This window comes from Myiozetetes cayanensis, unplaced genomic scaffold, assembly GCF_022539395.1.
Source record: "Myiozetetes cayanensis isolate MyiCay16 unplaced genomic scaffold, myiCay2020 scf1, whole genome shotgun sequence".
In the NCBI taxonomy this organism is placed as follows: Eukaryota; Metazoa; Chordata; class Aves; order Passeriformes; family Tyrannidae; genus Myiozetetes; species Myiozetetes cayanensis.
Window position 1 is genome coordinate 84,468,353 of NW_026086604.1, and position 26,900 is coordinate 84,495,252.

At 40.3% G+C, this 26,900-nt stretch overlaps 2 protein-coding genes across 7 annotated transcripts in view; one reads left to right on the forward strand and one right to left on the reverse strand.

The window, feature by feature from the left end:
- LYRM4 (LYR motif containing 4) overlaps positions 1–10,377 on the reverse strand; it is a 92,707-nt gene extending 82,330 nt beyond the window's left edge. Inside the window, exon 1 of one of the 2 annotated variants that reach the window (XR_007629884.1) lies at positions 10,215–10,377. Coding sequence is in view for 1 of the 2 variants with exons in the window: in XM_050323277.1 (XP_050179234.1) it covers positions 10,215–10,300 (86 nt within the window). In the remaining variant the exon portion in view is untranslated. The remainder of the gene's footprint in view (positions 1–10,214) is intronic. The other variant, XM_050323277.1, reaches the window with a different exon arrangement.
- The window catches only part of FARS2 (phenylalanyl-tRNA synthetase 2, mitochondrial), a 236,499-nt gene continuing 219,940 nt past the window's right edge, over positions 10,342–26,900 (forward strand). For 2 of the 5 annotated variants that reach the window (XM_050323225.1, XM_050323217.1), the window contains exons 1-3: positions 10,342–10,407; positions 16,310–16,376; positions 16,896–16,982. Coding sequence is in view for 3 of the 5 variants with exons in the window: in XM_050323188.1 (XP_050179145.1) it covers positions 24,704–24,709 (6 nt within the window). In the remaining 2 variants the exon portion in view is untranslated. Of the gene's footprint in view, positions 10,408–10,695; positions 10,715–15,527; positions 15,656–16,309; positions 16,377–16,895; positions 16,983–24,647; positions 24,710–26,900 lie in introns of those variants that run through there. The other 3 variants (XM_050323188.1, XM_050323211.1, XM_050323199.1) reach the window with 3 other exon arrangements.

Below are 26,900 nucleotides of genomic sequence, written 5' to 3' on the forward strand. Positions count from 1 at the left end.
TACAATCCAAGCCTGGCATTTAGCCATTCCCAGCTCAGGACCTTGAAATTTTCCTGAAGAATACTTTAAATATTTTATTTCACACATATTCTGTTAAGGGAGAAAGCACCTGAACTCAATTGAATTCTTTCACTATTATCATATTAAATGAATTGCATCCTGAGAAGAATTGTTACAATTTTATACAGAGATCAGGTAAAGAGGAAAAAAATTCAATAGAAGAGAACAGAATAGAAAGTAGAAAAAATGTGAGGGGAAAAAGTCACATTCCATAATGCCACCCTAGACAGAATACTCTCTGGATGATTTGTGGTATCTTCACTCTTGAGAAAGAAGTATATCAAGAAGAATCCCCAAGAATATTCCTCACTAAGGACATCCTCTGTATTGGGTTCTGTGCAAAACAGCCATGGAGCAGCTGGCTCAAGTATTCACACATGCAAGAAAACAACCAAGAAAGTTTTCTTCCATGCCTACTTTTTTTGAAAAAGGAGACAACCATGTATAATCCAGGATTGTACTTTCTTGGTTAGCAAACCCAAAAACACATGGGAAGAGCTTTATCAAAGAGGCAGTTTAGACAGCATCCTCCCTGTGCGTTGCTGCAGCAAGTGGTTCTGAACATTGCCTACCTACAGCAGTTCCTTTTTTTTACAAAATAATTTTTTTCTTTTTTTTTAAATCCAGAATGCTGATCTTGCAAAGAATACTTGAAAAAATAGCTGGTGTCTACTGTGCCTTGAACCAACTCAATGTTACAAGGTCAGCATCTTTTCATTATGGGCTGCAACACATGGATATGGTGAGGAAGTAAATGTTAAATCCACACCCAGGAGTAAGGAAATGAGGAGGTTAGCTAGGACAGCATTTTAATACTTAAGAACTATAATTTCATTACAGAGTATTTTTCATCTACCAGAAATCATATGTACATGTCTATGCGCATGAATCACTGCCAGAGGCAGTAATTTTTGTATTATTCTCATTAGTTCTCAAACAAATACTACTGGTAAATAAATCTTAAGTAAGAAGAAATGTGCCCCTCTTCTACTGTGCTATAGAAAGAATAATAAGTGGACACAGCAGATTTAGTCAATTTGGGTGCCTTTACGAAAATCACAAAACAACAGCAAGTCAGTCTTTTGAGGAAGCCCCCCCTCATTTGTCTTCCAAACATAAAATTTCAATTTTTCAATATCTCTGTATGCCACATATGTGCTACAAACCCTTCCTCCAAATTATTAGTATTCAAAATCATTCTCTGCCCAAAAAAAAAAGGAAGTCAAGAAAATTACATCAAAACCAACCTATATAAATCATTTATTGTTTAGAAAGAGCATAATTTTACAAGGGTAAAATGAATGTATTTGGAAAATGACAATCACTGTTGAACTTTTAAATTCAAGAAAGCAACTCCAAATGAACATGATCACCAGAACTTAAAGGCAACAATTTTCAGTTGGGAAATGTTACTATCAAGAAATCAAAATATTTGGCCAAACTGCTTCCATTTAGTTTAAAATTCCTTTTCAGAGAAATATGTTCTGATGGTATCTAATGGTTATGTTTTGACATTTTTGGAATAGAATGGTTTAGGTGTCATTCAAAAATATTGTATACACAATAGTGAAGTCAAATGGAAATACTTCAATCCTGTCAGACCCCAATCCAAAATCACATTCTTCTACTTCTACATTTTCCCCAAAAGTGTATATATTTCCACGTTTTACTACAATTCATTGTCATTATCTCAGTCCTTTTCACAGTTTCCACCCTAATCAGAAGGATAAGTAGCATCCAGAGCTCTTAGAATACCAACATCTTTATTCAAGCATACATGATTCTGACAAAATAAGGCAATATAATATACATAAGAGAGCTTAAAATAATCTAATGGTAAAATAATATGTGGTCACTGAAATAATAGCTAAAATTTCCCCAAGGAAAGAGACATTAGTAAAGCCAACCACAAATCTGTGAGTGCTCTACAAAATGATTTGCAAACATGCAGTGCCTGTTTACCTGTGACTCTGGGCCATGCTGCTGCCAAGTGAAAACAAGTGTCTGCAATAGCATAGGATGGAAACCACCCTGCACCCCAGGCTCTGGAATACCACAGCTGCTTGCAGCCCTGACTTTTTTATACTTTTCAAGTACATTACAGAGGGACCCACATACTCATCATGTGGGAAATTAACTCAAAGACTCCTAAAGTTTATTATCACTCAGAACGCAGACAACAATTACAAAGAGAGAGAACAAAAAAATATGTTATCTGCCTTCTTTGCACAGCCAAGGAGAAACAGATACTGTAAAGCTTCAATTCTGTCATCTTACTCCTACAAAGAAGTCAGACATCTCTGCTGGACAGAACTGACAATTTTATTTTTTTCCTGCATTCCTTATCTCAGCTACAAACTACCACTTTGGACAGAGCACAGTACTTTCTAAAACATGGCAGGCCTCTCTTTTCTCATTATTGTTTGGAATTTTTTTCTTTTTAATCACCATTTAGTCTTTTTTTTTTTGTCCCTAACACAGAGAAACATGAGCAGTCTGCTGGCAAATCTTGCCAATCACAAACTTCATTAGGAGACCCAGCAAGAAAAAGGCTTATTCAGGTTGGATACCTGTCACATGTAAAATTTTAACAAGATTGTTAAATGCCTGAGTGAAAAAAGTGAAAAAAGAAACAGTGACAGGATTCTATATACCAAGGACTAAAAACAAAGTGAGACTTTTCAATTAAAGTGACAAAATAAGGGATGCTGGGAGGAAGAGAAAGAAACACATTTCAGAAAAAATTTCACTTGGTGTGAATTATGTTGTCAAAATAGTTGCTAGCAGAATCTTAACAGCTTCATGCCCCCTTGAAAAACAGGTCATTATGCAGGTACAAGTCAACTCAACCTATATTTGCACAAAAATCTAGGTGCTCTCATAAAAGTTCTGAACTGGTACTGGTGTGTATCTGATATTCCCATAACCTGCTCCTTCCCTGGTTTGAGGAACACAGGTGCCACACAGAAGTGGGCAGCCTGACTTGCTACTGCAGTAATAACTTACTCCTGGACATCATCTTTCCTACTGTAACAGCAGTAGGAGATGGCACCTTCTGAGCAGCTTCCCTCCTTTGTATGGGCCCATATGGCATGGCCAGAGGCCTTTTCTGAAATCAAGAGCATAAACCTATCAGTCCAAAGCCCATGAGCAGAATGCCCTTGCAGCCTGTCAAGTCGACCTACTTGATCAGTGCACAGCAGACCTCTTTCCCTGAAGAATGAAAAAGTGCTCCTCATCAGACTTGTGCTCTAGACCTTTCACCATTTCTGTTGTCCTTCTCTGGACATGGCCCAGCACCTCAATGTTTTCCTTGTTGCCCTTGAGCCCAGAACTGAACACAGCACTCAAGGTGTGGCCCCACCAGTGCTGAGTACAGGGGGACAATTGCTTCTCTAATGCTGCTGGCCACACTATTTCTGATACAGGCCAGGATGCCTTTGGCCTTCTTGGCCACCTGGGCACACTGCTGGCTCCTGTTCAGCCGCTGGTCCCTTCCTGCTGGGCAGCTTTCCAGCCACTCTTCCCCCAGCCTGTAGCATAGAAAGGGGTTTTTGTGACCCAAGGGTGGGACCTGGCACTCAGCTGTCTTGAACCTCATACAATTGGCTCAGCCCATCAATCCAACCTGATTAAATCAATCTGTAGAGCCTTCCTACCATCCAGCATATCAACACTCCTGCCCAACTTGGTGTCACCTGTAAACTGAATGAGGGTGCACTCGAACCCCTTGTCCAGATCACGGATAAAGATATGAAACAGGACTGGCCCCGATACTGAGCCCTGGGGAACACCACTTGTTCAGATTAGCTCCGTTTGTTAGCTCACCAATCAGATTTAGCTCCATTCACAACCGCTCTCTGGGCCTGAACGTGCAGCCAGATTTTTCATCCAGCAACAAGTGGGAAATGGTTTCTAGATAGACTACATCCACAGCCTTTTCCTCATCCACTAAGCAGGTCTGTCATGGTTTAACTCGAGCTGGAAACTAAGTAACACACAGCAGTCCACCTGCTCTCTCATTCCCCCTCACTGCCCCCAGGGCAGATGCAGGGGAAAATGAGAAAAAAAGTAAAAGATAGTACAAATAATGATGATAATAATAATAATAAAACAAACAAACAAATAAATAAAAGGAAGAGAGAAATAAACCCCAATACAAATAAGTGATACACAACACAATTGCTCATCACCTGTTGAGTGATGCTCAGCCTGTCCCCAAGCAGCAATCGGCCCCTTCCAGTCATCTCTGCCCAGTTTATATACCAAGTGTGACGTTCTAAGGTAAGGAATATCCATCTGGACAGTTTGGGGGTCTGCTGCCCTGGCCATGTTCCCTCTCCCAGCTTCTTATGCACCTCCTTGCTGGCATAGCACAACACCTTGAAAAGTCCTTGACCTAGGGTAAGCACTACTCGGCAACAATCAAACGTCAGTGTGTTAGCAACATTATTCTCACACTGAATCCAAAACATGGCACCAGCTACTAGGAAGAAAATTAACTCTAGCCCAGCTGACACCAGGATAGAGTCACCCACCCATTGAAGGAGACCGGGTTGCTCAGGCAGGACCTGCCTTTCACAAACCCACACTGGCATGGTCTGATCCCATGTTTGTCCTGCATGTGCTGTGTGATGGCACTAAAGATATCTGGCTTCACGACCTTCCACGGCACTGAGGTCAGTCTAATAGGCCTATAGTTCCCTGGATCCTCCTTCCGATATTTTTTGTAGATGAGCACCACACTGACTAACCTACAGTTGCCTGGGACTCCCTGATTAGCCAGGTTTGATGATAAATGATGGCAAGTGGCCCAGTGAACTCTTCTGCCAGCTCCTTTAGTATGCCTGTATGGATCCCATCTGGCCCTACATGTCTGTCTGTGTCTAAGTGCTGTAGTCGGTCACCAAACATTTCCCCTTGCATTATGAGGGCTTCATTTTGTTCCCTACTCCTGTCTTCCAGCTCAAGGGGCTGGGGACCTACAGAACAACTGGTCTTACTATTAAGACTCAGACAAGAAAGGCATAAAGCACCTCTGCCTTTTCTTTATCCTGTGGATAAGGGCCTGCCCTTTCTTCTAAAGGTCAAAACCTCTGCCTTTTTTTTTCCTCCTTTTTTTCCCCTTTGAGTTCCAGCCAAAGCTCTCTGTTCAGCCAGGCTGGTCGTCTTCCCTGCTGGCTCCTCTTTCAGCACATGAGGACAGTCTGGTTCTGTGCCTTGAATATTTCCTTCTCGAAGAATGTCCAGCCTTCCTGGACACCTTTGTCCTTCAGGACTGCCTCCCAAGCGACTCTCACTCAGTCTCCTAAACAGGCCTTCTGGAAGTCCAGGTGGCAGTTCTGCTGATCCCCCTCTTTACTTCTCTGAGAATCAAAAACTCTGTTGTTTCATGATTGCTTTGCCCAAGGTGTCCTCCAACAGTTACATCACCCAAGAGTTGGCAAAAAACAGGTCCAGCAGGGCATCTTCCCTAATTGGTTCCCTCACCAGCTGTTTTAAGAATTTATCTTGCACACACTCCAGAAGCCTCCCCTCTGCTGTATTATATTCCCAGCAGATATCCCATAAGCTGAAGTCCCTCACCAGAACAAGGGCTAGCAATACTGAGACTGTTCTATGGCTCTGTGTTCCATGACTCCCCAAAATCAGATCAACAACCTTGTTGGTCAAAGCAAGAAAAGCAACTGGCACCGAGAAAACAGTGTAAATTATTTTGTTCAGTTTTGTTGTTAGGTTAGCAGAGATTTGCAAAAATCAGATGTACTAGTTTCAAAATCATGAAGGACATGTCTCAGATGAAACTGCATGCATTCAATTAACTTATTTCCAATGCAAAATCTGTTTTGACCAATTTTTTCCCTGATTCTTCTATATTCTGGGTAGTTTTACTAATCAAATAATACTGTACGTTCTAATAGAAAAATCAAATTCCATTAAAATGCAATTTACAGAGACAAGGAAAAATGTATCTATAAATAAAAATGCAACATCCACCAATTAACAGAGAACATAATGGATAACTGAAATAAATTTACAATAAATCAAGAAAAGACCTTAAAATAATAACAAAAATTATTTGCAGAAAAATTCCAACAAAAAGACTTAAAGCTTCTGACACTGCTCATAACTACAAGAAATTAAAGAAATAGAAAGGAAATGAGCTGGAAGCATATCATACGATGCTACCCTGAACTTATTACCCATTGTTAGTATCTTTACAGGCCAGAGAAGGCTGGGGATGTGAAAATCATAGTAATGTTGCTTAGTTAGAACCTCTGGAGCTTATCCAGGCCAACATCACACTTTAAGTAGGCCTACATGCAACAAGGTCAGGTCAGCTGGTGCTGTTCGGTTAAACCTGTCACAGAAATCTTCAAAAATGGAGATGACAAAATCTCTCAGTGGAGATCTGCTCCAGCCCTGTGCTGCCCTTCTGAGGAGAAGTCCCTTCCACTAGATTCCCGTGTGTTAAGACCACTGAGCTTCATTCACATTAAACAAACAAGAAACTTTTAAGTTCGGACTATCTTCATTTACAACCAGATGTTTCCTGCACCAAAACCAGAAACAATGCAATGCCATTATTTAAATCACAAATGATATTTAGAAATACCCCTTAAATCCATTTAGTTGAGATTGTAATCCAGCATATTATAAACTATCAGAAGTTCCAATTTTGTCAACGAAGCAGAAGAAAATAGTACACTCATTACAAACCATCTTTTCGATTCCAAACCTAACATCTTGCCTCTCTGCATATTGATTTTCCCCCAGTACAAATCACTCTCCCTTCCTCAGACTGTCTACATGGGTAATAAGGCAGAAGGGCAGACATGAAATTACTTACAGTCTACTAAATTCTCTCTCCCTGATGTTAAAACCTGGCCTATACATCTGGGCCTCCAAACGCTCTGTGACATTTACTTCAGGACTCTAGAGATGCTCCTGTGTTATTCTGAAGGTTGACAGTGGTGACCTCAGTTACTCTAAGACATGAATGTTATTCTTCACAAGTTACTGCTCAAGTTCTTCCAGGCGGTAGAAGAAAATCTGGCACTACTAGATGACATATAGAATATATTTGCCAGGGAAGTAACAAAGTAAAAATACTGATTTTTCCACCACAATCTATACATACACATGTCCTGGTTTGTCTGGGATAGAGATAATTTTCTTCCTAGTAGCTGGTAAAGTGCTGTGGTTTGGATTTAGGATGAGAGTGATGTTGATAACACACTGATGTCTCAGCTGTTGGTAAGCAGGGTTTACGCTAAGTCAAGAAATTTTCAGCTTCTTACACCAACCCACCAGGAAGTAGGTGGGGGCACAAGAAGCTTGGAGGAAACACAGCCAGGATGATCTAAACTGACCCAATAGATATTCCGTACAATATGGTGTCACGCTCAGTATATGAACTAGATAGAAAGCTGGCTGGGGGTTGATGCTCAGGAAATGGCTGGGCATTGGTTAGCAGGTGATGAGCAACTGTATGTGCATCACTTGTTTTGTATATTCTGATTCTATTATTATTATTCATTAATTTTATTGTCCTATTAAATCTCTTCATCTCAACCCAAAAATTTTACTTTTTTTTTTTCCCCCCCAGTTCTCTCCTCCATCCCACTGAGGAGCAGGGAGTGAGAGAGCAGCTGTGTGGTGTTTAGCTGCCTGCCAGGTTAAACCAGGGCAACAAAATCAGGAGAAAAAGCACAGTAAGCAAATAAGGAGACGATAACTAGCTGCCCATACTCCAGACGTATGCTTACAAATATGCACTGTTTGCAATAATAAAATATTCTGACATTCTCTAACCAAAAATCACAAATCAATAATATTAATCTTTAATACTTCCTACTTTGCTACAAGTTGATTCATTACGAAGTCCTTAGGTTAACTACAGTATTGCCATATCACATTACAGCAGCCCTGAGGACATGGCAGGACTGCTTATCTGCTTATCTTGGCATGGAAGAAGCTAATGGGGGTGTCCATTTTACCTATGGGCGTGGCATGAACCCCGAGGCAGAACTGTTGTTGTCACCCCAACAGATCTCTAAATATAACAGCTGCGGATCACTTCTTGCTAGAAAATGTTATTGCTTTTAGTGCTCACAAATGTGTAAACAAGATTTAATGTGGTTGCTGATTTTATAGTGTCTGAGGACAGACCCATGAAAAACTGAGTTCTTTCCTTTACGGAAAGAGACAACTTGAAATTTGATATGGTGTCAAAAATCAGACATGCAAGGTAAACATATAACTTATGTTTTCTATCCTTTAAAATTTGCTAGCAAACCAGGTACATACTTCATTTTGGAGGGGGGGTAAAAGGGGGGATCTGAGGTGGGGGCCTGTGCTCTGAGTATAGTTTATAGGCAAGAGATTACAACTTCTCAAGTCCCCTGTGTTCCAGCAGGAAGGGGCTGAGCAGAGGGAGGGGTTCATACAGGGTCTGTGAGGCTGGTGCCACGAGTTACTGGTACAGCCAATGAGGTGGTGCTGGCTTGCTTCCTCCAACTGCTGTGGATTCGGCTTCCTCACTGCTCACCCCCCAGCACAAACCCGTTGCAGAAAGCATGCCATGGCCCAAACAAGAGCTTCAGTCGGTTGTTCACCAACTGCACATCTCACGGGCCTCAAGCCATCTTCATTACATACAATCCTTTCTTTGTTAGCCAGAACCAGGGCAACCTGGGATACTCAGGACAGTGAAGAGCAGGAGGAAGCCTTGATAGCAAGGGAACATGATGCAAATGCACACTGCTGTGTGGAGTTGGCAACGAAGGTTTATTAGTGCCAGTTCAATTTCAGCCTGACAGTCTTTCTTCTCAGGCCACTCTCTTGCACATGAGGTTTGTGGAATACTTGTGCCTTGAAGGGCACAGAGTGCACCATGGTTGTGCAAGTTCAGAGGCTTCTGCTCTGAGTTCTTCCCACCTGGAAATGATTCACTGCAAAAGTAGCTCACATGTCTCTGCCTGTGGTCCAGTTGAGTAGAAAAGTGAATAAACCACCACTGGACAATCCAATGTTCCAGTGCTGGTGGGTAGCACCCCTGTACACACAGCAGATTATCTAACAGACACCAGGCTTATGCCTAACCTTTGCCAAAAAACAGTGTGTGTCTCTCACTGACAACCAGAGAAGGCAGGCAGGCAGCCAGGCAGGCAGTGTAGCATCCTGTGTGGCAGGACGAGTGAACCCTGCTCCCATTGCACACAGCACCCTGAGCCTGGACAAAGCACATGGTGCCAGGGTTTGGCTGCAACCTGGCTCCAGTTCTCCCCTTCCAGGAGAGAGGCAGCAGCCAGACTAGACACGAACTTTGTCAAGTTCACAGATTATTTAGAATTAGAAGGGACCTCTGGAGATCACCTAGTCCAACCCCACTGCTAAGGCAGAGTCACCTAGAGCAGGTTACATAGGAACATATCCAGGTGGGTTTGGAATGTCTCCAAAGAGAAAGACCTCTCTGGGCAGCCTGTTACAGTGCTCTGCCACCCTCAATGTAAAGAAGCTCTTCTTCACATTGAGGTAGAACTTCACACGTTTTAGTTTACGGCCATTACTCCTCATCGTGTCTCTGGGTACCACCAAAAAGAGTCTGGCACCATCCTCTTGACACCTGCCCTTGAGATATTTACATGCATTGATGAAATCCCCTCTCAGTCTTGTCCAGACTAAACAGGCCCAGCTCCCTCAGCCTCTTCTCATAAGAGAGATGCTCCAGACCCCTAAACATCTTTGCGGCCCTTTGCTGGACCCTCTCCAGTAGGTCCTTGTTGTTCTTGCACTGAGGAGCCCAGAACCGGACACAGTACTCCAGACTCCAGGTCCGGACAGTCTCTGTCCTGTCCCTTCATCTTACAGCAGGCATGGCCCATACCCTGGTTGGTGCTTTCGAGGCAGCCCTGGGTCTGGCACAGGGACGGGGGGCTGCCCATTCCCTGCGCTCCGAGCCGGGCCCAGGACAGTGCGGGTCCCGCTGTCGCTCCCGCCCCCAGGGCAGGCTCGGCTCCCCCGCAGGCTCCCCGGGCTCCGCACTGCCCCGCGCCCGCGGCCCTGCCCCGAGCGCCGCCCGGACCCCCCACGCCTCGGCAAAGAGACCCGCTGCCCCCATCCCCCTTCTGCCCCGGAGCCCTTCCCCGCACCTGTAGTTGTAGCCGCCGAAGCGCTGGCTCTCCCGCAGCAGGGCGCGGTACAGCCGCAGCACCTGGGCACGGCTGGACGCTGCCATGTTGCCGGCACCGGGGCGGCTCCTCCCGCGGCGGCGGGGCCCCTTTTCCCCGCCCTCCCGCGCCGGGCGGGCGCAGCCGCGGCGGGAGCGGGGCCGCAGGGCCGGCGGTGAGTGAGCGGCGGCTCGGCCCGGGCCCGGCGCAAGGCCCGGGCGGGGCGGGGAGAAGGCGCGTCCCCGGGCGGGGCAGCCCCGGGGCCGGCGGGCTCGGGGGCCGGGCCGGGTCGGGCCTGCCCGGCAGCTCCGGCGGGGAGCACAAGGCGCGACCTGCCCCGAGGCTCCTGTGAGGCTCGGCCGTGCCCCTGTGAAAGGCCCGGGACGGGGAGGGAAGGCCCGAGCGACAGGGAAAGCGAAAGCAGCGCTCCAGAGACGCTGGTCGGTGACGGCAGCGTGGAGGTGCCCACCCCGCACTTGTTGGTGTGCCACAGGCGGTGGGATGGGGTCAGGGGCTGGAAACTAGCAACAGGTGATGTGTGCCAGGAGATTGCTTCGGAATCGCTGTAGACATTTGCAGTCAGTGTTCACGTACTGAAGGGGGTCCAGTGGAGGGCTGCAAAGATGATGAGGGATCTGGAGTATCTCCTTCATGAGACTGCAGAAGTGGTGCCTGTTTAGTCTGGAGAAGAGAAGACTGAGAGGGGACCTCATTAATGCATGTAAATATCCCAAAGGCGGGTGCCAAGAGGAGAGTGCCAGGCTCTTTTCAGTGGTGTCCAGAGACAGGACGAGGAGCCATGGACATAAACTCAAAAAGTTCCACCTCAGCATGAGGAAGAGCTTTACACTGAGGGTGGCAGAGCACCAGAACAGGCTGCCCGGGGAGGTTGTGGAGTCTGCCTGTCTAGACATTCCAAACCCACCTGGACACCTTCCCCCTGTGTAACCTGCTCTAAGTGACTCTGCCTTGGCAGAGTCATTGGACTAGGAGATCTCCAGAGGTCCCTTCCAACCCTAAATATTCTGTGATACTGTGAAATCACTGCAGATTTTTGCAGTCAGTGTTAATCAGTGCTAATGTTCTAGGCCCGAGTGTATTACTGTGTCATGTGAGTTGTTCCTCTCTCAATATCCCATTTTAAGATGAATTCTCTGCCTTAAACTAGCTTGACCTGTATAGTTATAGTTCAGTTGCTGCTTAAGTAGTGAGAGCCTCTGACAGAGGTTAGCAAGGATTTCCTGCCTCTGTGCTTTTATTTCAATGGGAAATCTCCATTTCGTAACTCCTTTTCTTACTTTTTTCACTGCCTGAGAAATGACCACATGGGTTTTATCAGTGCCCTCCTCTAAGGTTCTCCATTTGTACAGGTTTTCAGAAAATAAATAATAGTATCAAACTTTGGGTAAATTTAACACACAGGCCCCATATGTGCTGAAACTGGCCTTGGAGAGGGTAGGACCCAGTCAGGAATCAGTGTACAAGTGCCTGTGTATCTTACAGTCCACAGAACAACAGACCAAAGCCATTTAAAAAGTAGATTCTATCTGTTTATTTGCTAATTTTTGGTCTTTCCTCTCTGCTGTGAGGCTGGGCCTCTTTTTCTACTTAGGAACTTCTTTTTCTGTTTATACCAGGGGCATCCTGGTCCTTTTGTTGCTGGAAACAGCACATATCTAACATTCTCCTTTGCAGAAAGTTTTGCCACTGCAGAATAAACTTATCTTTGTACCTTACAGGTATGGTGCTGCAGGTATACTTAATACTGATTTTTAAATGTTATTAATAGTACAATGTATTTATAATCATGACAGGGTTCCTATTTTCTCCACAGTATGCTTTTTATATAGTAGATGTATAAATATCTATCATGTAGGTATTTATACATGTCTCTGGCAAAAGTGTTTCAATTGCTGCTACTAATTAAACTCATTTTATTGTATATGCACTTTGGGTATTATTATTTGTGTCTGTTGTACGTCTAATGCAATTTATGGTTTGTTGCAAAGACCTAAAATAATTCTGTGCTTCTGAATGTAAATAGTAGAGACACACATGGAATTATGTCAAATTCATCTCTACAGGTATGTTATGTTTTAACAGCCCATTTAGGCTTCTGGAAATGGATATTTTCCATACACAGAAAATTTCTTGGATATTCTCTTTATCAAAGCCCAGACTAGAAACGTTAGAGGAAATGTTGCATTTTTCTAGAAAAATGTAAGCAACTACAACGATGGGATAAGCAGAACTTAGGTTTGAGAGTTTAGCAAAGTTATGTGACATCATTCTGTGGATGAGTGTGGCAGTTGTTCCATGGAATTTTACAACAGCACTCAGTTATTGTTGGAAATAAAGTTTTCATGTTGTGATCTTCAGCTCTAAAAGATGATAGAGTAATTGGGATGAAAGCATTAAGCAAATTTTGTTTACCTGAAGACTATTGATTTAATATTTGAAAAGCAATTATAAATTATTTTGAAATAGCCTCTGGTGCTAATCCTGTTCCTGAATCTCCCTGACAGTTTTTCTGAGTTTCATTTTTTTAATTTTTTTTTTAGGTAGCCATGTTTTTCTCTTAAAGAAGCCTGGAAACCCCATGTGTTTAGAATAAGCAATAAGATCATGCAATGGATTATCAAATTCAAAGTAAACCTATCAAAGGAGACAAGTCTTTCCTCTTGTCTCCTTAATGTAGCTTAACCTCTAATACACTCAAGGAGGGAAGAACAATTTTTAGCAGAAACTTGTAATCTTTGTCCAGTTGGATTGACACTGTTAACTGGAAAAATTATTTATTTTCTTATGTATTTTGTTACTGTGCTTCCTTGCATGCAGTGGATTATGGTCTCAGAAGCACTGAATTATGGTCTCAGAAGTCCTATCATTCTGCAGGAAGTGGACATTGCCTCTGCTGTGACTGGAGCACACGTGTTTCTGCTGGCCTTTGTATATGTGCATCACTGTAAGCCTGCAGAGAATTTGAAGAAAAGACACAGCTCAAATGACCATTGTTGTGTCCTGTGCCTATGTATAGGGAAGCACTAATAGCCACTTAATTAACTACCTCCTCATTTCCTGGGGGAAAACACCACCTGAATTTAATGCAGTCATCAAGCCAAAACCAGTCAGTGCATGGGTGGATTCTCCTCCCCCCTGCCCCGCCCAGCCCCCAACCTCTCTTTTTAAAATTCAGTGCTTGTTAACTATTATATTTTATGGAGATATTTTTCTTACTTGCAGTGATACTTATTGGTTAAAGGAGTTTGTGGGTGTTCATTTGTGCAGAAGTCTTCTTTCAGCATTTGGTCTGAGGAAGGAAGGTTCATGTGCCTTGCCTTTCCGCATCTCTTGGGATAAATAAGCACTTTGAGAAGGACAAAACAGTATCCATACCTGGAATATTTACTGATATTCTGAGGATGTAGCTGCTAAAAGAAAAGAAGGAATTTGAATGAAATAACTGCAGAGACTGTGGACTGGTGTGAAAAGAAACAGCTGTTCTATTCTCTGGAGCATATTTGCTGTCTTGTCGTATGCTGCCGAATAGTTCCTTGTGGTGCACTATTTCAGCTTTATGACATGGCCCTGAACACTTTCACAGAGCATGTGTTTTCCTGGTACACTGCTGTTGGTTTTTGTTATTTTTCTTTGGGGGTCAGAATGATAATTGATTGTTGTGATATTATCATCATCTCTTCTAATTATTGTTTTTCAGTTTATGAAAACATTGCTAACTTTACCCTGCTGCTGTGGTATGGTGTCTCTCTTCTTCCCTGCTCTTAGTTCCAGATTGACAGCGTTGTGCACAGGGAGATCCTAGACAGCAGAGCAGGACCGTTCAAAGAAGGACTGTAAATCACAAGAATTTCGGAATTTCAGTGACAAGTGTAACAAACTATAATTTAACCATTCCCTATGATGAATAAGATTTCCACAGTATTAACAGGAGGCCTTGACTCACTCTGCTATTTTAAAATATTTATATTTAATTGGTTGTCCTAAAGAAAGGAACATTTTTATTCAGGAGGAGAAACTACCATGTTTCAAATTCAGTTATACTCCTAAATTCTTACTGCGTTTTGAAAAATTTTGCCTAGAAGTTCAAAGGGAAGGAAAAACCATGACAAAACTCTAATCTCTCAGTTTTTGTGAGTTTTCCCATCTCTTTCCAAACTGAATCACAGAATGTTGTGTATTTTTTGAAGTAAGATTGTAAGAGTAGTAATAATACAAAAACCAAATCCCAACCAGTAGTGCAATTTCTGTTGTAATACTTGGTCTTCTAAGGGAATACCTGTTTTTCCACTGCTCCTAAACCTTTGCTGGTTCATGATCTCTTCTGCTGCAGGTACTGAACTGAAAGTTCACCAAATTTTGTTTTCCTTGTTGGCCACAGTTTTAACTTCCTAATTTCTTGTGGCAGTGTGCAACAGCAGAGGACTTCGTGGGCCTTATGTTGGCTGACAATTAAGCAGCTGATATTAGGCAGCTGGACAGTTCAGCAATCACAGGATAACGTCTGGATTGATGATATGCAGTGTTGATATACACCATATTGGTTTTGAAAGATGTTGTTAGTGGACATATGTTGGTAAAGTACTTTGAAATGTTTGAAATAAAAATGCTATAAAAGTCCAGAATTAAAAGGATAATTTTGTGTAACAGTAATAGGCAAGAGAATAAATAATAAAGGATTAAAATTACCAATAGTGCTGAAATAGTTCAGCATGCAGTAGTTGCATCAAATGTGAATGGCACTTCTAACCTTAATGCTGATAAAAGCCAAGGTATTTTTTAAAATGAAAACCCCACAAGAAATTAACACATTTTTGCTGCGTGGTTGTTTGTTATACTGCAATTTTACCCAGAAGTCTAATAATGAAAAGCATAAAAGACAGGATTAATTAAGTGTTCTCATCCATGGCCTCATCAATTCAGAAATGTTTTCTTTGCTGTGCTTTCCAGTGTTTTATCAAATTTAGCCTTAAATAACTTCCATTCCTGGGGGAAAATATATTCTACTTTATATTGTATTGCTGTTCAGAAATGCTTTCTGATGCTCAGCCTATGCCACCGTCTTCCCTGAGTGCATCCCACTTTTTAATTTTATGCCCCTTAGAATCAGGCTGTTTAATTCCTCTCCCTCCTCTGTGATTTACACAATTGTCATATTTCTCAATAGCTGTGATCCAGACAGGCCAACTTATGTAGTTGTTTTGGTATTTTTTCTGCCCTCTTTTAGAGGATGTTGAAATTTTTAACTTAGGAAGCAAATTTAGCTGTAAAACAAAGACTGATATTTTGTTTAAGAGCAACCAAGAATCTCTTTGTAGCCTCCCTGGTCTCTTTTTTCCTGACTTGTGATTTCTGGTTTGGCAGGTTAGTTACAAATGGTACTGCCAATCACGATTGCATCCAAGGTATTTTGCTAGAGCAAAGTTCCTTCTTCTCTTGAGTTTATTTTTTGTCATATGTAAATGTGCATGTGAATATGCATAAAAACTTGTGTAAGTATGTGTACAAGCATGCACGCAGTCATGAGGTGGTGGTAAAGGTCACGCCCTTCATCCCAGATTCATCATGGTTTAGCACTGGGGATTGGTGGCACAGCTAACACAGTGTTGTGAGTTTTTTTCCCGATTACCCAGTCCCATGTCTCAGATATACGAAATCAAAGATATCCTGTTGCTTGGGTGCATCCCAGTTCTTCTGCTCTGTGGATTGTGGGCATGGGTTTTCTTCTGAGACGATACCAGGGGCTAGCTCTACTCAGGTCATGGACTATTGCTTAAGTCCTTCCCTGAAAATCCACTTCATTAACCATTTTCTTATAAGTACTTCTTGTGTGATTATTTGCTAGAAGCAATTCCTAGATCAAAGTATCAGTAGGTGTGGAAGTATCACGTGGCTGTAAATAGTGTGGAGCTGATATAAGAAAACATGTTATCCAAGGTAAAGTAGAAGTAGAAAGTTCTTGTATAATGTGTTGAAAAAGTGCTGTTTGGGAAAGGTGTGACCTCTGATAACGGGACATGTGGAAGAAACTAATTTTTTTCCTTTTTTTTTTTTTTTAGGGAAAGAAAATTTAAGCAAAATTGTGGTTTACAATGGATGTGTAAATCATCAAGGATTAAGTGAATTGTAAGTAGGTTGTCTGTTTAGTTTTCTGACTGTGGGACCTGGGGAGGGGGGATGATTTTCCACTTGTAGCACGTTTTGATTTTATATGATGCAATGCATCCATATGGCTTTTTGTTCTGGTATCTTAGACTTTTGGTCCAGCTAAAAAACCAACAGATTGAATAGGAAGCTGAAGCAAATTATTTCTGGAGAGGAAAGAAAACTATATGGAGCAATGTTTTAGTGGAAATGAGGAAAACAATATAGCCATATTAGGAATTGTAGTAATGGTAGAGTTTAAAATATCTTTGACATTTTTATCTTTCATCTTGTATCACTATGAATTTTATATCCGCAGAGCTCTGGCCATGTGTGACAGTGCATTAGGGACATATGTCACGCTTCTGATGCATTTGTAAGATCAGCTAAATTGTCAGTATTTCCTTACATGCCTTCACACTTCAAGATAGAACTTCCTTTTTATTTTATTTGTTTGTGATTTTTATATCTGGGGTGACTGTGTCAAAATTTGTCTTTCAGACAGTCCCCGAAGAGAAGAAACAAAGTACTCACCAAAGCTAACAGGCAAAAGAAACAGAGCTGAGGAAAGATTATCTCTGCTTGCAGGTAAATAATTAAAAATAAATTTAGCTTTCTGAATCTCTTTACCACAAACAGTGCCAGCCTTTTGAATTAGTAACAAGTTTTCAGTCCTTCTCCATTTTAATTAATAATTGAATTTTAATTTATTTAATAATTAAAAATCTCTCTTCATCTTCACCAGCTGCTAAAGACAGGTATCCTGTCTAAATTTGCTTTCCAAATAGAATTGATGCATTTCCTTACTCCTAATACAAAACCAAAGAAGCTTACAAGACTTGAGACATAAAGATAGGTAGATAACAATTATAACAATAGATAGATAAATAGGTAGAAGATGATAATCTTCCAAAGAAGACATTCAGAGGGACAAATTCTGTCATCTTTATATCGAAGTATTTCCATATCTTTGAAATCTGCTGAACCACCTGGACAATAAGTTGCTGTTCAGTGTGTGAAGAGGTGGCAGAATTAGGTTCTCCTTACTTTACAAACCAGTTATAATTGACACAGGTCAGAATCCAGCATGGGTGCATGGGGAGTGAGCTCTGGTGAATGGGGAGTAAGCTCAGGGAGCTCTTGGGAGAGGAAATAGTTATGTCTTTGCAAACCTCTCAGCCTTCCAGCCTGTTACATCCATGGCCCCATGGCGGAACAAGCTAAAGGCAATGTATGTTTGTGTCTCTTCATAAAGTTTTGTGTGTTACCTCAAACTGAGAATGAGTGTCAGTTTAGATGGGGACACAGGCCTATGAAGTGGAGCTGCCAACTTTCCTGTAGGAATGGGTTTACATTCTGCTGAAAGGTGGGAAAGGGGGAAGAAATAGTTTAAAATACCAAATACAGTTCTGGGAATATTTGTGAGAGCCCACGTCTCTGTCTGGAGACCTGAATTAAGTATCTCCCTATTCTACTATTTCTGTCGTCAGCTTTTCCAAATATACTTGGTAGCCTAGCACTGGTTTTGCCCAAGATCAGGTTGTGGGTTTTTTGTTGTTTGGTTTTTGAGTTTTTTTCCTGGCACAGTACATGCCTTGTTTCTTTTAATTAATTTTTATGCAGGTGCTTTTCGTTATTGTTTAATTTCTTCCTTTTTTTGAAAATGATTCCTAGTGAAGTATGTGTGCTGCATCTAAAATGGAGACAAACAGATAAAGAGAGCAAATTATCAGGTCCTCACAGAGATTTAATGGTGCATCGTGGACTGCATCAAGAACAGTGTGGCCAGCAGGAGCAGGGAAGTGATCCTTCCCCTGTACTCTGCGTTGGTGAGGCCACACCTTGAGTATTGTGTTCAGTTCTGGGCCCCTCAGTTCAGGAAGGATATTGAGGTGCTGGAGCAGGTCCAGAGAAGAGCAACCAGGCTGGTGAAGGGACTTGAGCACAAGTCCTGTGAGGAGAGGCTGAGGGAGCTGGGGTTGTTTAGCCTGGAGAAGAGGAGGCTCAGGGGTGACCTCATCACTCTCTTCAACTTCCTGAAAGGAGGTTGTAGCCAGGTGGGGGTCGGTCTCTTCTCCCAGGCAATCAGCAGTAGGACAAGAGGGCACGGGCTTAAGCTCTGCCAAGGGAGATTTAGGTTGGATATTAGAAAGAAGTTCTTTACAGAAAGAGTGATCAGGCATTGGAATGACCTGCCCAGAGAGGTGGTGGGTTCACTGTCCCTGGAGGTTTTTAGATGAGGCTAGATGAGGCTCTGAATGCCATGATCTACTAATCACAGTGGGACTGGATCAAGGGTTGGACTTGATGATCTCAGAATTCTATGATTCTATGGTTCGTTTAATTTTTTTTGCTTGTGTAGGATTTCAAAATTGGTTTAACTTTGAAGAAAGTGTTCAAGACCTTCATTAAGTGTCCTTACTTTTGAGACTATTAGCAAAATTTTTCCATTGCTTTCTTATCTATTTTATCTTTGAATGTAGCTTTTTTCCTAACATTTGTTTTAACTTTGATTTTATACTAATTACTCTCACTGTGAAAATTGCATAGTACATTACTATGTGGGAAGATAATATTGTAAAATGGACAGATATGGTATTATACATGTAAATTTAATAGATATCGAAGAGGTAATTAAATATTGACTCTGTATAGGTTTGATGAATTTAGGAAGACTGCTTACTTTTTTTGTATTGGCACACTAACTTCGTCAAGTTTTATGAAAGAATGTTGTTCTGAACAGATAGAGAGATGTTGCTTGATAAAGCTTAACTTTTTCTGTTTTCCTTTCTGTCCCTCTGCCTCCATACATAGATTGTGGTTCTAATTCCACCCCCCACTCACAACATACCTTATTCTAACAGTGCCGTTTTTTCACTGTTTTCTTGTGGTAGGTTATATCGTTAATATAGTATTCATTCTACAAACAGAAACTCTGCCAGATGGACTTGAACTAAGTATGTGGTAACACCGTGTTTATTCTAGTTACTTTTATCAGACTCCCTGTGTTGTTATTTAAATTATTCTTTTTAAAATAAACTTAATTGAAGAGATATTGCAGGTTCTACCAAATCCTATTTTCTCACGTGACATTAGGAGTTCATTTGACCCCAGTGTCCCCTGATTACTCTCATTCCAGGCCCTGAGTGGCAGAACCTGCTGGGCCTGTGTGGAATATCATCTTTCAACATGTGGCAAACTGCAATTCTACAGATGGTTTTAAAGAAAAAAATAATAACAATTTTTATGTTTTAATTTTTATTCTCTCAGTATGTAACGGACATGGAGTTAAATGAAGATTGTTTTGTCGTATGTGAGCTTGTCCATAATAACATCTTATTCTTCATTAATAATTAAGATTTGATTCTTTCATGTTGTTATTTTCTCTTCTTCCCTGACTTATATGACTTCTTTTACCTACTCCATGTGTGTATCTTGGCTTAAAATGCAAGATGAGGGGATGCTGCCTTTGTTATCTAAAGACTGGATGGAGAAACACTTCTGTGTGTCGTAGTCTGAGATGTGTATCCCAAGCTCTGTCTTAGGTGTTCTTTCACTGAGGCTTGCTCTGGAGGGAAGTGCAACTTGCAAGTGTCTGGTGTCCCAGAAACGTTCTCTGATATAAATAAAAGACATGGCTTTCTCAAGGCCTTTCAAACAAAGGTTTTCTTTTGTTCTTTGTGCTGGGCTTTGTATGGTATATCAACATTATATGTCTAAGTATATCAATATTAACAAGCCTTGTAGATGTTACCCAGTAATATTAAAGATGTTAAAGCATGAAGCTTCGTGGGAGCCCATTATTTTAGGGTGTTGTGAGCCATGAACTCAAGTATATCCTATTTTCTAGCATTAATGGCAAAGAAAGAAGTTAGTAGTACTAGTCTTGTTCTTTTTCGTGTAACACTCTCAAACTTTTTTTTTTTTAATCTGGTGGTAGCAGGACTGGATGGAGACAATTTAAATCTATATTTTAAGTCATGCTTGCCTTGCTTTGCTTACTACAGAATATTTTGGAACTAGTTCTTCTTTAACAAGTTGTAGGAGATGTCAGCACCTCCTGAAGGCTGTAAAGACAGACATGTTCAGATGTAATCAAATACAGTGTTACAAGGTAGGTCTACCTGAATACTTAAGAATTAATCCTGGCTATAAACTTTTAACAGAGCTGAAGGACAGTTGTATCAGGAAATTAGACCAGGATTAAGCAGATGCTTTTTGAAATTTGATTTGTATTTATTTGAATCGGCAGAACTTGAAATTGAGCATTTTTAATAATAAAATTTATCATGAATATTTATCAGCAGCATTGTTTATAATTCAGTGTCAGTTGTTGCAGTTGAAGTGTTTTTAAGGAAAAAGACTACTATTTTTATCCTTAGGCTTTAAACACAATTAATGAATTTATTTAGCTACAGTTACAGAAAATGTTTCATAATATCAGTAGAATATTCACACATCAGGTTTTCTGTCTTTTGGAAACCCACATACATTCATAACTGTAGAATATGCAAAGTAAAATTTTTAAGCTTGTTAATGGATGTTACCTAGGTAGTTAATTCTTGTGTGTCTTCTTGGGTATGCTTGTCCTTAAAAGAGCAAAGTAAGTCTTTCATCTTGCAGCTCAGCAGTGTGTTGGAAGACTAAGGAGGCAGCACACAGGCTGATTAATGTCATGTGGGATTTAGAAGAAGAAATACATTATCCATTCACATGTGGTAAATTTTAGTGCTGGAATCAAGGGAATAACAGCAAAGTGGTTTAAAAAAAATGTAATTATATTAAATAAGTTTGCTAAAAAGACGAGGGTAAAGGAAACCAAACTGAAAATGTTCAGCAGTGCAATCTTCATTTTTGTTTTACCTTCTGAAATTTATATTGCTGTGAGACCAAATGTATTGAGATAGCTACTGTGATTGTGTGAGACTTGCTGGCAGAGCTGTCTTTATTGTTTGCAAATTTTGCTGTTCATGTAGGTCCAGCATTTTGTGTAGGTTAAATGGATTGAAATGAACTGTGTCAATTAGAAACTGATGTGGTGAGTTGTGGGTTTGTTTTTTTTTTTTTTTTACAACGTGCAAGTCAATACCACACTCTGTGTAGGCTAGCTGCTTTTCCCTATACTTTTGTTTTATTTTTTTTCATGCTTTAGTTGTCTTTGAAACCCATGTGATTGGGGATCCAATGTAAATGATGATACAGAGTTTCTAGACAGATTTTTTTTGCTAATAAAACATAGTAACATAGTATATATTTGCAATTTTAGCCTAAGACTTTGGGTTAATAGGTCTTGAGAGATGAAGGGGTCTTCTGCTTCTAGACCCCATTAGCTGTAAGGGAACAATACAACAGCCTAAACCACTAGCAAATAAATGAAAGAATAAAAGAAACTCAGTCAACAGGAAATAGCTCCAGAGATAGGGAATCATACAAAAAAAAAGAGTTTTTTGCATTATCTAAAAAAAAGTGTTGGAGTAAATAGAATTTACTTCTTAGTAAAAGTTGTAGGTCCCATTTGCACACTTCAGAGGTAGTGGGCTCTTATGAAGGAGAGTGAGCTGACAGTAGTGTTTTAAAGTAGAAGAAAGTCTCTTTTGTTCTTTCAAGAGCAGTAAATTTATAGGACTCACTTTTTACTCACAGCATCTTAAACTACAATAATCCATGTTATCCTGCAGTTACTGTACTCAGTCAAGAGCTGAGTCTAGAAACACTTCTTACATGTCTGGACCCAGTAAAAAAGCCCTGCTAGTGTTGTTTTTAATTGGATGCCTGAACGTGGCTCTGCTGGCAAAGTGAAGGAGAAGAAAGATAGTAGGGATTTCAGTCATCGTTTTCTGACATCTGTCTCTTTACTTTCTGACAAAGGTTGAGTGAGAAGGAGTCAAGCAGACTGGGGAATCATTTCACATTCCAATTCAGGATTTTAGGGCTCCATGAGGGAGGTTTTTGCATTGCATGGGAATAAAATCCTGCAACTCTGACTCCCTGGTCATGAAGGCATAGCTGTCCAGGGCTTCTGGACAGCAAAGGAGGCCTAAGGTGTGGTAATAAAAGTTGCAGTAATACCATTCCCTTTCCATTATTTTTAGTATGCTTCTCTAACATGAAGTAGAAGGATGTGCTAAGGGCAGACCTCCTTGGTTATATCTACAAAACTTTTTGAACTTGGATGCCATGGATTTGATTAAAAAAAAAAAAGCCTTTTCCAACAAGAGACGCACTCATTCTTTATTTCTTTTGACTTCAGATGACACCAGTTTATCTTTCTGTTAATCTTCAGAAGCCTTATACATTTAGTGCCCTGTTTCCAGTGTATTGGAAGTATTCCAGTATATTTCCATCCTCACATATGGCAATATATTGTTGCAGGTGTGAGCAATGTGACACATAATTAAATTTGTAATGAAGGTAAACCTGTGTATGAAAGACATAGTTGAAATAATTTAAAGCTAATAATGTAACAATAATAATAGTAGTCTGTTTTCCTTCAAAACCTGGAGTAGGCTCTAATACGCCTTTGTGGATAAAGTTATTTAATTGTATGTAATGTAGTCAACTGTCAAATTATTAATTTAAAATTCAGATCTGAGGGGAAATTCAAAATCTGTAGACTCATATGGAGTCCTCCACTTTCACACTGCTGGAATGCTTTTTGATGAAGACGAAAGAGGATGGAGTAGCAGCTAGCTGTCTGGAACTGATCCATGGTTCATTGCATTAAATTGGAATTTTTTTCATTAACTTTGATCATCCTTGGATAGAACCTGTATGCATATGATTTAATTAGCAGCAAGATCAGGAAATGCTGGTATGTTGGCTTTTCTAGTTTCTTACCTACTGAGATTGCATAAACCAATATATTTGTATATCTATGATATGGCAAGTGCAGAAGTACCCACAATTTGCTTTCCTAGAGGTGGACCTCCATTTTAGACTTAAGATGTTCTATGCTAAACCTCTTTTTCTTTCTAATTATAACATCAAACCTGATCATCTTATGTTACACATAAACCAGATCTATTTCTATGTCATTATTCTGAAAAAGTGAGCAGATTGTAAGTTTATTGTATATCTGATTTTGAAATACATTAAAAAGAACCCTACCCTTATATTTAACCTTCTAATATATCTAACTTTTGATAGACTGTCTTCACCTGAGAGCAAAACGGAGATTCTTTAATGTCAGATGTTTAATTATCCAATAGAGTGTATTTTCATCATGAATCACATTGAAGGTATTAATGCTGTTATTTTAGTTTAGTTTAGTTTAAATTATGTAAAGCAATGTAGCTTCACGGTGGGATTTGCCTTTACATTTATGTGAGCTGGGGGGGCAAGCAGAGGAAACCTCACTCCATAAAGGCATGTTTGTAGACAAGGCTCTGAAGCATTTGAAACATTTTTACCCTGAACCAGATTTCTACCACATTATTCCTTGCTGTATTGTACCTTATTAGGTGAGCTGCCCCAATGCCTTATCGGTGGCAATTAATGAAGTTAAGGTATTGTTTGGGGTAAGGGAGGAAGGGTGGTGGGAGCTGGCTGGGGGTGTTGACAGTGGACGCAGAGATTCCAGTGTAGATGTGTCTTGTTTGCTTTGGAAATATTGGCAGACCCTGTTGTGAGTCTGAATGATTTACAGTCTGAAGGTTTATGAAAGCCACCAGGCTACTTATGTATTAGTAGCATAAATAGGAAAAGTAGGTATAAAAATCAAGGGAGAAAGTGGGGTGGTAACTTATAAGCCTTTCTCATTTTAGCAGTTGTATAACTAGACATAAATCTGTCACTTGGGTTTACTTATGCTTTGGATAGTTTGCACCCAATTTTAGCATAATAAATAGGGATTCTCTAAGATGTCATTGAAAGCCAACCTAAAAACCTTAGGTCTGTGTCAAAAAATATTGAAAAGAACCTCAACTTTTTTCTCCTCAGGAGCATGTAAGACCTACTGAAGCAGCATTAAATACTACACCAACAAGATTCTGAGGGTTTAGGTGGTATTTTCTCTACTACTTTACAAGAAGAAAGGTTTCATAGTGACTGCAACACGGAACATATGCTCCTTTTGAGGCAGACATTACCTTCTTAAGTAAGAGTGACATGTTCTTAGGGCATGCTGATGGGTGATTACATATCATCTACAATGATTTTGGGGCATATGTATTATAAGAATATTTATATACTTTAGGGAGTGATTAGACAACAGAAAATGAATTAAGTGATCTAAGTAGTTATTTTTTTTTGTAGCTAGCTGCTGATTGATGACCTTATATTACTACTTCTGCATTTGCAGTTGAGAAGGGATGTGGGTAAGCAGATGATTTTTATCACTTGTCTTTTTTTATTTAAAAATTAGTAACTTCTTTTAGAAGGAGAACAATATTTTTAAGGTACAAATCTGAGAAAACAGTTGTATGAAAATGGGGTTTCAAACAGAAATAAAAGCAGGAAAATATTGTTTAATACGTTAATGTATTGTGAAGCAAGATATCCTACCTTGCTTGTTATATATCTTGAGACGGCATAGGTAAAAGGTCACGGTATTATTGTACCAGTTGGGAAAACTTCCCTTGCTCTGTCACAAACCTGCTGTTCGACGACTGCCACAAGAATTTCTAGGATATAATTAGAGAATGGTTGTCTGACCTTTAATGATTAGGAATTGGGATTTGGTTTTTTGTGTTTGAATATTTCAGTTCATCAACTTCTCTTTGAAATAGCTTATTGTTTCTGTGAGTTTTTGCTGTTTCAAAAAACGATCATAATTGCTGTCATAGCTCCAATACCTCTGAGAAAGCAGACCTTTAAGAAGCAATGAGTCTCAGTCTTCTGCCCAGGATCACCCATATTGAAATGTAAAGTTTGTGTTGCACAGCCCCTCTGTGGGGTTTGACTCTATAAAGTCTCTCCAGCAATCTCTGTTCATCTACAGTGAAATGCAACGGCAGCTTGTTTCAGATTTCTGGTTGTTAATCAATCTGTTTGCACTTGAAAGTGTTACAGCCCTGTGAATGCAGTGAGTATCCTGGATGATGATATGAAAGATGTGAAATAGATGTATGTAAGTGTAATTTGCCCCCAGAATGACAGATTATTTTCACTGATGAAGGTCATTGCTAAGGCAGACTGTAAAGCTGTATGATTTTTGAGAACCAGAGTGCTACTTTCACTTAAGCTGTTGCTGGGTGCCGTGTTTTGCCATCAGTTTTTGAAGACACTGTCGGGTTGAGTTTAATACTCATTCTTAAAAATTCCAGTTTTCAAACATAGATTCCTAGGGAAATAATGGCTCCAAGGTGGTATTTGTGCATCTGCTATAAGCACTCTTTTTTCCACTTCAGTTAAGTTTCCCAAAGAATGTCTGAATCACCAGAGACAGCGAGTTACAGGTGGTGTGTGAGAAAAAAGGGCTTAATGAAGGAGAGAGATCCTATTAATTCCTCAGCTAAAGCGGAGGTAGCAGGATGAATTTGTCCCTTACCACTGAATCCGCAAACAAGCTTTGCCTCCAAACACAGAGGAAATTAAGATTTGCTGGTTCTGCTGCTTACAAGAAGAAAGCTTACTGCAAACTCCTTAGCCTGAGGATGAATTATGTTCCATTGGCTGACACCACTTACTGAAGAGAAAAATAGAATAGTGCTGTCTGAAATATTTTAAAAGAACCAAGAATGGATGCTTTAGGAGAAAGAATTGGCATGTGTTGTCTTTCAGACTTTTAGAAGAGTAGTATATCTACAGGAGAAGGCTTGAGACAGATGATGCTATTTTTCATAGTCTCTGAGATGATTAGCAAATGTTGGAACTTAATAGAAGTTATAATCAAATGTAAATATAAGCTGTAGATTGCTGCAGAGAGAGAAGGCTGCTGCTGCTTAGACAATCAACCTTACAGTGACACATCTACTTCTTTAAAGCTGTCAGTGTGTTGCCATCATCTGGAAAAGTACACAATAGCTTGTCATAAACCTATCAACTCATCTGCTTAAATGGACATCTCCGTTGGTGATGTATTAGATCTGAAATGAATTATTTTTAAGTGAAAACTGTTCTCATTTTGTGGTATAACAACCTTCTTTCACAAATAAATTCTGAAGTGGAAATACTCGAGATGTTTGGAATATAAATCCATAACTGGGAAAAATAATTTTGCAAAAAATGAGTCCAAGATGTCAATTGCTATTTATTTATTTATATATTTTAAATCTAGTTGTTTGCCTCACTATAGAGATCAGAGAAATCTTCCAGCATATTTTGGCATTATTTTTACTGCTGTGGATAAGCAGCCGTGCAGGAGAATTCTGTTTTCCTCTTGCAGAGTTGCAAAGTCCATCAATATATTGTGTTCATAACTAGATGCAGAAAGAAAATAAAAGGTGGAGCATTTGTAGTACATTGTGTACTGCAGGTCAGGTGGGTAGTAAGTGGGGTTTCTAAGACCTGAGAAGTCGATGTGTAAATGTGAGATTTCTCTTTGTGTGACTTGTCGAGATATTTGTG